The following is a 10,052-nucleotide window of genomic DNA, read 5'->3' on the forward strand; positions in this document are numbered from 1 at the left end:
AACATTGCAACTGTGCCCAATTTAGCTCAAAGATCATTATAGTTTTGTTACTAAGTCTAAAGGAAAGTGACGAAAAATCGATTTTTCAAGGCTCATAAATCTTCGCGCTTCACTAAATATATTAGGATTTGGCAAAGACATTGTAATTCGTGATGCACTTGTAATGAATAACTGTAATAATATTTAATATGTATATTAGTAACGTCACTACTATAATCAATACTGAAATGGAGTAGATCGTACGAGTAGACCATACAAATAATCTTTAATTTTTTCGTTTGAACTATCTCCGTCAATAGCCTTCATGCTCGCAATAATAAGCGTCAAAATTACGATTTACCAAACCATGCATGCTTTTACCACATTCGCATATTTTCCATCTGCACAGATTAATTTGGAATAGGAAGCGTGATTCATATAAATAAATGTTGGAATTTTCAAAGGTCGTTCCTGTTTACCTTTTAAAATATAGAACGTCTGTTTTCATTCCAAATATTAATTTTGAAATCTGCATTTCTCAAGGTTTTCTTTGGCGTCTGTCATATCTTAATTTAATCTTGGTTGTGTTTATTATTCCTCGCCATATGCGCTTTCAATGGTACTGAAAGTATGCGTGTCATGACTTCTGCGTCTTTAACTATGTAGCTATAATTATTGTTATATGATGATCCACTATTATTCCTATAACATAATTTTTGTAATTATTAATTTATTATTTTTTATTTTTGTCTTTTTTCTTTTTATCTTGAAGTTTTTGCTATTAAATGTTCATTTCACATTAAACTCTTCGATTTTTTCGCGTATAATTATTAATTTTCGTTTATTTTAGTTTTGTATGGTATATTGTACACTAGACACTTAAAACTATCACAGAACAAAGAAAGTTTTATTATCCAAATTTAAATTCTAGAACAATGATAATAATATTTTTCGTTGTTATAAGTAATTTATTAATAGTAAAATATTAATTGTTTCAGATATACACAGTGATCAATGACAAACTAGTGGGATTACTCTTGCGGACGAGGAAACACCACCTCACATACTTCGAAGGAGAAGTTTTATTCCAGGTGATTTTTAATATTTTTATTCAGTTCAAACGCAATGCCCATTGCCCATAGATAGAAACGGTAATACCGCGATAGTGGTAAAGGTGAGTATTTACATCTCAATTTTGTGTAAATGCGTGTATCATAAACTCACAACTATATTCCAATTGGGCTAGTTAAGAGTAGGTACTTACATCAATGTATGTATGTATGTATGTATACTCTTTATTGCTTATCATAAGTTAAGCTGAGTACCACCGGTTGGACCGTTGGAGATTAGGAGCAGAGTCCCAAAAAAAAATAAAAATAATGCACGATTTTTCGTGACAAATAGTCCGCACACCATTTTTTAGTATACTGTCTTGAAAATTGCGGAATACTCCATACAAATTCCACCCTCCATTTTAGGGAAGTGGAGGTTTAGGAAAGAGACAAAAAGCAGCCTATGCCACTCTTCGTCCCTTTAGCTATCTCCATTTAAAAATCACGTCCATAAATTAGTCACTCCGTTTTGGCTGTGAAAGACGGACAAACAAACAGTCAGACACACATATACACTTTCGCATGTTTTATAATATTAGTATGGAAATACTATATATAACATAACCAGCCTATATACGTCCCACTACTGGGCACAGGACTCCCCTCAATCAACCGGAGGGGGTATGGAGCATACCCTACCACGCTGCTCCACTGCGGGTATATACGCGGGTGCGGGTGGATATACCATATTATAACAAAGTCATAACCATACTCATAAAGCGTGTGGTCATTTATACATAATATATTCACCTATTCTCAATTCATTGATATTCAATTCAATTCTTTATTCATAATAAATATGACTACAACCACAAGGTGCAACGACAGTCTTGTAACGACTGTAGAAAAATAAGCACGTGTTTGAGAGCCGAGATCTTCTTCTATTCTTTTACAGTATATGTTATAGTGCATTTGTGTACGTTAGCTATCTAATAATTGTATGAAATACATTTCCTGTTTCAAATTAATAATTCAAAAAGAAGGAAATATTTATTTTAAATACAAAAACGAAAACCAAAGTCACTATTTATTATTTTAATAATAATCTTAATAATAAATAAATAAATTAAAAACTTTATTTTCATTGTAGAAAAAATACATTATTATTATTTCTTCCGATAGGGCTCTTGTAATAACTTTACTGAAAGGGACTATAAAAAAAAGGTGAAACATAAAAAAAGAAAATTGTAAACCCTAAGAATTTTCAAAATTATAATCAAATTCATTTTAGATATAAAGCGAGTTATGTCCCACTTAAACCTCACCCGCCATTTACGGGACGCCCTATATCTTGTAATAAAATGTTAAGTATTCAACTCATGATTTCAATATTCCCGGCAAAGTTCAACTTAAGTTTGTGATTCAAAGTAGACCTAAAAGTAGTCGTAATTCGGTAAAACTTACAATGACAGAATTCTATTACCTACTTACCTTACTAGAATATGTAATGTGAATTATTATTTGCGAATGCGATTATTATTTGAAGTCTAATTCTTAGGTAATCTAAAACACTAGAGGATGTGTGAATTCATTCAACCTTATTATAACGGATAAACTTATTGAAGGTCCATGAGGGACTTTTCAAGCTACTTTCGAGAAAAACAATATAGATGGCGCTGTACAGGTTTTCCTTCGTTTAACCTTCTAATTTCATGGATAACAGACATATGCATTTTTTATCCCTAGTTTTGGGTATAAATGATAACCCTATTTTTATTTTACATTTTTTTATTATTCTGATCAAAATAAAGAACAGCAATATAGGTAACGACGTAATTGTGTACATAACGTGATACAAATACCAAGCAACAATTATTTTTACATATGCTTCTGCCATTACTTTGTATTTTGGAATAATTATGTACCCGATTAATGAGAAAATAAGTAATTATCACGTTAAAGCTGTACCATATTATTTTTGTGTGAACGTGGCCTGGAAAGTCCCTCATTTAATATTTCGAAAGTTTTGCGAAGTGTTGTGTTGTTGAGTTGCGTGTTGTGTTGCGTATTGTTGTGTTGTGTTGTTGATGGCTGAGAAGAAATGACAAGAAACTGCAACAGCAACACATCTAATTCAATGTAGGAGCATACATTACAAGGATGATGGTATTATGATGGTATTATGATAATTGATGATACATTGAAGGAGGAAGGAACACAGTCTTCATCGTGTTATTAAATATGTTTTAAGGAATACGTCGCTATGAAGTGGACCTGTTTTTTTTATAACTTATTCTAGATGTGCCTCAGATAGCATACACTACCTACTTGGTCGGACTAAAGGGGGAACAACTGAATTATTGACTTGTTTATTTTACCGGTTGTTCCTTCGTTATATATATTAAGCTTAGGAGAAAAATGACAAGGAGTGTGCCGGAAAGGATAAGCGTTGAAGGAAGGAAAATGTCGAGCATGCCGGCTAAGACGGTATCGGGGGCTGTCCTCGCGGTATATTAACCGCGCGCGGTGTGAAATATATCTAGGGCTTCGACTAGTAGCCGTACGACGTCTATACACGGTAGCATTTGCTGCGTCTATTAGTCGAAGCCCTCGATATAATTCGCGACGAGTTGCTGTGCAGACTCCGCTGAAGTATTTGCAAGCTGATCGGCCGCCTCTATGGTTAAAGCTAAAGTAGTCTCGAGGAGAGAGAACAGAAGAGTCTTCAGACTCATTTGTTATGTCCATTGGATCATTAAGATAAAATGGAATAGAGCATCAACGAGCCTTTGTCCTTTTATTTACAGTATCATGTGGGTTTCATCAAGATAAAAGCGAATTGGTGTTTATTTGAAAATGTCATTACACACAAAATAGGTACAATAGACTTTGTAAGTTATTGTTGTGTTGCGGTGTCCAAACCATTCATTCATGACATAAATTACGTTATTTACTACCATTGCAGCCTCATTGCAGCTCAATACAAATGTCGGCGTTTTACAGTGAAAACTCGTAAGCGTCTTTTTGAATCAGATTCTTGCGTGATCTTCTTCAATGAAACCTCGATGTTCAATTTTATTGATTCCGTGTAAATATAAAAATGCAAATATTATCCTTGCGAGTTTTGTGAGGAATATGATTCAAAATGTCCCTTACGTGGTTTTCACTGTAAAGGTCACGATATAGAAGCACCATTGGGGGCAAATCAGTAGGTATTGTGTGCAAGTTTTATACAGAAATCCACCAAATGCGACGCAGTTTCGTACATTCAAATTCAAATATATCTTTATTTAGTAACATAGTTACACTTTGAATCGTCAATTTTCACATAACGGACGTCTCATCCACCTAAATCTGCTGCAGCTTCTCACAACCTGTATAGCTGGAGAAAGGAAGCTGCAAGAAAAGCCTCGGCAAAGGGCCCTAGACGTTCTTTAAAAAAAGCTCCACTCCAAATGCCCACTCCTCGATACCGCTTTTCCATGTCGTTTGATGTGTCGTTTCATTGTTTTCTTTTTATATTACAGAAACGTGACGACGACGTGCCAATATTTCTAATGAAACCCATTCAAGAAGTGCGGAGCTACTGCGACGACAAAGCCATGCAAGCGAGGAGATCAGTCTCACCTATGCCGAACTATTAATTAAAAATTATATTAAAGCTTGATGTACATAAAGACGACAACGGAAGCATTCTGGGTCGGGAATGTCTATTTTGTATATCTGCACACAGATGGCGCATTTCTGAGTTACGCGTAGCCAGGGTATGTTTCCCACGCGTACAACTCTTGTACGGAATCTGAACACAACGTGCGCGTGCTCTTTGCCACGCGTTCAAAAACCGACATATGACAGAAGAACGCGGACTCTAAGGTACGCGGTATGGACATGATTTTTCCGGGACACGCGACTGTTATACGCGCTGTCCGTACACAGCTCAGTGAGAGCTGTAATAATTTTAATACAAACTTCAGCTTCCCGGCCCGAAACGCTTTTGGTTCCGCCTGTGGTCAGCTTAATACTTCACCCAACTATTGAATAAGAATTAAGTACGATAAGTTCATAGCAAGAATGTGTTTTATACCTATTTGGATTAAAGTGAAAAGGGAATGCTTTATAAACAAGATTTTCTACTAAGGGTTCTCGTGACTATCTTTGGCCTGTCAACTCAACCTGTAGGATTCGTGAACAACCGTTTTCTATTAATACTGAAAATAAGGCCACTCGCCGTAAAGAGACTCGCCGTAGCGAGAGTCGCCGTTCGGAAAGTCGCTGTCAACGCTATTCGTCAAGTGAATAATATTCAAAGTAAGAATGAAATTATAAACATTCTTATGTTAGTATTGTTACTAGATTGTCAGTCAATGCAAAATTTATCATAAGAATACTTTAACACGTTCACTGTGTAACTGAAAGTTAGATATCAACCCCTCTCGTGCAATGTTATTTTTCGATAAAAACATTGGAATTTATGTAAGTACATAGATATTATACTATGGCAAGAAAAAATGTTCCCATGCATGAGACATGCATACGAGTTTCAAATTTATTGCCTCATATGTGGTTCATGTGCAGTGACCATAACCTGAATTACACTGTTAAAAATAATAATAGTCGCTAATAGAGAAAATTTCGGTTGTATTATTTTTGGGATCAGCTTGTACATTACCCCACGCACGGCATCCAAAATTCCGGGACTCCGTAGGCCCCAGATATGGAAACGACATACAAATAATAATAACAAATATCAATAGACCAAGAGTAGTGCTGTCCTCTTTTTTTAATTCAATAAGTTACACGATTCGAGATTCCAGGATTTGGAAACATTTTTCGAATACCCGAGCACACAAATTGATTACTTAGGTACCATCACGAAAATTAAATGCTTCTTGGTATCTACCAATCTTTTTAGCTTTAATCCAAGTTTTATGAAACCAAAATTTCATCGATTTATCCAGTCTATTTTTATAATTTACTTTATCATTATTAGTTAAAGTTTAAGGGATTATGGGATAGGCGCAGATTATGAACTATGTAAAAGAACTTAAGCAACATACATGGCTGATTTCTTATTTAAATTATATGACAAAAAAACATAAAACATACATAAACAGCCTATATACGTCCCACTGCTGGGCACAGGCCTCCCCTCAATCAACCGGAGGGGGTATGGAGCATACTCCACCACGCTGATCCAATGCGGGTTGGTGGAGGTGTTTTTGCAAAAACAAGATGTAATTAGTTACGTCATTGGAATTTATAGACCAGATGACCTTTGATATTTTTTTATAATTGTATGAACGTATTTTTGAAAAGTTAATACTTAAGATAAATGAGCTTACAATTTTCGGTTTTCTTAGAATTTTATTCTTGAAAAAAATAGGATAATTAATTATCGTGTAATATCACAAAGTAATTTCATTAATCAAATTAATTCCTACCTTTTTAAAAAGGATTAATAGAAAGTTCAAATGCTCTTGATTTCAGACGATTCAAGAATTTTCGTAACTGGCAATTGTACGGTAGATTGGTCACAGTCGTTTTCCGAAAATGGCAAATTCCTTGACTGGAATAAGCTTACAAAGAGAAAATTTGAACCCGCTGCTCTTGTCAAGCCAGGACGAGCCTGTTAACCATTCACTTCTGTCCACGCTAAATTCTTTCGATCTATAGATGGAATACCCTTACGACGATTAATACAATCCCAATTGGATACCCACATTTTACCGAGCTTTCTGTTAGACCAACGTGATAGGTAGTGAGCCTTAAATCGCCTTCTAAAATAGTAGAGTCAACTGTGTTAGTGAAAATTACATTTAACCGGGAATCGAAGCGGCTGTGTTCCCTGCTTGAGAATCAACTTGGAGACACCATGACTGAATTGAGTGATAGTATAATAAATATAATAGAATAAGTTTAGCTGGTTGTCTTCCCGGGCCTCTGTGTACATTCTTCCTACATGTTGGACTAATAAATATTTATAATCACATATATTTTTATGGCCGATGGACTGTCACCTTAAGTGACATCCCATCATAATTATATATCTCGGGACTTCGCATCAAAAGTGTTTGTAAGTGGTCTTTTTATATTTTTTGCCTTTTTTGTGTCATAATGGAAAGGGTGAGATTTTATGTACGGCTGATTCATTTGCAGAGAACACTTTACGCAATGATGATAAAGTAAATCATAAATAAAATGTCTATACTATACGTACGGTCACAAGCATCAATATGCATACATTTTGGTACCATGTCACATGTTTTTTGTTTGACAAATTGCACTGGAAGTCTCGCTAAATGCCAAATATGTTAGTGAGACAGAGTTCTACAGTGGGTACATTATATTGCTTATAACTGTACAATAATGTATTTTTTTTTATACTGGACAGTAAGTTTACATATTGATAAAGATTGTGGAACCATGTAGGTGCGTTTGGGTTCTAAACATTATGGAATTGTTTAAAAGTACATTTGCATTGATAACCATTAAATTAGCTTAAGAGACTTAAACTAAAATATAAAAGATATGTGTAAAGAAGGGACCTTAGATGTAGATTTTTCTGTTATAAGAATATATTTATTTGCATCAAAGAAATGAAAATTGATTTTCTGGATGTTCTTATTGGGGTTTTTTTTGGTCGCGTTATAAGTTCTCTTTCAAAAAGCAAATTAAAAATAATCTGTTTATTGAGCTTCATTACGTTGCGTCTGTTTGATAACTTGTTTTGATAACTTTTAATTGAATTGAAATAACACCATTTGAATTGGAACTCGCTTTGATCCAAAATTGTGACGTGTTTTATTTGCGTTAAAATTCAAGCACTTGAATAATAAATGAGCTAGAAATGTCGCCTTCTTATTTATGTTATGTTGTATACTTATTTCATTATGGAATAATTCATTGTGTCACCGCTATGAAGCTAAAAAATATTTCACTCCACACAGTATATTAACATTAAATTATATTTTACAATTATGGCCCCTGACGGTTTTTGTAGATAGGTACTAACAAGATAAGTAACATTATTATAAAAATTCTCAAAACGAAAAAAACTAGTCTTTCTAGTCGTATAGTTAGGTAAGTTTATTTCGTAACAAATATTGTCATAATCATCTCTAATTAGGTAAGGTAATATTTATTATTTATATTTAAATATAATAAATGTAAAAATAAAATGTTATTATATTCTTACTTATATATAAATATTTATATTATTTTATTTATTTTTTACTTGTATTTGCTCCAGTATAAGAATACGCTCCATCAATTTTGAAGGTTAAAAGTTTGGTTCCCTATCTCAAATCTGAATTTGTTTTTGTTATATATATCGATCATCAAATTGTGATATCATTACACCCTTAGGTGAAGAAAAATATTTTGAAGAAACCGACATGCTCGAGGAAAAATCTCCATGCGTCAATAAATTCACACAGTAAATCGTAGGGAAACTATAGTAGTCATTTTTTTTGATAATATATAATGTTTATGTTAATTAAAAGTATAATTTTAGAGTTAGTGAAGAAATAGCCAGCAATGATTAATAAATATGATATGTATATATATACAATATACAATTACAACACGATTAATTTTATTTTCTAAATAGATAATTTAATTATTTACAACTCGCATTACATATTTTTTTAATAAACTGTAAATATTATTATGAATATTATTTTCCATCAGGCTACAAAAATATCTACTTGAAAAACATGAAATATAGTCATGAAATACTGTATAATTATTATAATATCAATGTTTTTAACCTAATATTATAAAAGGGAATGATTAAATTCCAAGCACACTGAATTGTAGGTAATATAATTATATTATCTGAATTAATAATTACGAAATTCATATTTAATTATTAAACACTTAATCTCTATTAAAGTAAATTACAATTCATTTAGTCGTAAATTTGGATTGATATCTTACCCTTGCCTATAAAATGTACAAAATTAACAATTAAGTCCTAAGGTTTCTCATTGTGATGAAAATTATGTATAATAAATGTTGTACGAGTATTTTATGATTTCCTTGTTTTATTTTTTTGTTAAGATATATTATTTCTAAGAAAACATAATAAATTGTGGCTAATATAAAGTCTACTACATCAACAATCCGTACCTTACTTTTAAATATAAGATTTACCAGTATTAGAGCTATTCTATTTCAAACTAGCACAAATGAAAATCTTTGAGAACGACTTGTTACTCGTAGGTTTGTGATAATGAATGTGATTAGGGATCGACGACCCAACGGTGTTATGTTGGAGGTTGTGTATATCCGCCGTTAGCGCGTTTCAGGACTGTATTATTAAATGGTGGCGCCATCTGTTGTTTGCAATTTCTAACGTTACCTAAGTTATTCTATCTGGCTTTGATTCGTCAACCTAAGACAAAATTATATATCAAATAGCACAAAACCAAGAGTAAATTCAATAGGTACTTGTAATGTATTAATATTGCTATCCTTGTCTCGGGCACATACGTCATGTGAATACAGAGCAAGACAGTCAGTCAATGCAAGACGGTCTGCCTGTAAGTACAGAGTGATGGTGTGTTAGCGAGCCAAATCATGGCAGTACTTATACAAAAAGTGTACCCAAGTGTACTTAAAGGTTGCCTTAATCTATTTTCATTTCATGAATATTTGCGATTGTTCCTGACAACAATGAAGAGGGTTTCTTCAAGGTGAAATTGTTCGTTGATTTCTTTCACTTACTTTTCTTCACTTTAAATGATTAGCTATTTGAAAAAAAGGACCTCCACTGCTGGTGCGTAAGTCTTTACATACAATTAACGCTTCTGAATAAACAAAAAAATGTTTTTTTTTTTTTTATTTATGTACAAAATTTAACACTAAAAACTAATTTAAGTATTTACATTAATCAAATATTTTTAGAGTCAGTGTCAGTCCAACTATTAATAATTGATTATTGTAAATATTGAAATTTTGCACTTTTGTTTGACTTAGAATCCTGGCCTGAATCATCCCCCTAAATTTTTATTACGTCGT

At 33.0% G+C, this 10,052-nt stretch overlaps 1 protein-coding gene across 1 annotated transcript in view; it reads left to right on the plus strand.

Moving 5' to 3' along the window:
• The window catches only part of LOC126370620 (actin-binding Rho-activating protein-like), a 62,437-nt gene extending 53,371 nt beyond the window's left edge, over positions 1-9,066 (plus strand). The window contains exons 4-5 of the mRNA XM_050015585.1: positions 978-1,070; positions 4,559-9,066. Coding sequence (XP_049871542.1) covers positions 978-1,070; positions 4,559-4,675 — 210 coding nt within the window. The 3' untranslated portion in view covers positions 4,676-9,066. The remainder of the gene's footprint in view (positions 1-977; positions 1,071-4,558) is intronic.
• Positions 9,067-10,052: the final 986 nt, after the last annotated feature.

The sequence above is a fragment of the Pectinophora gossypiella genome, chromosome 11 (genome assembly GCF_024362695.1).
Source record: "Pectinophora gossypiella chromosome 11, ilPecGoss1.1, whole genome shotgun sequence".
Classification (NCBI taxonomy): domain Eukaryota; kingdom Metazoa; phylum Arthropoda; class Insecta; order Lepidoptera; family Gelechiidae; genus Pectinophora; species Pectinophora gossypiella.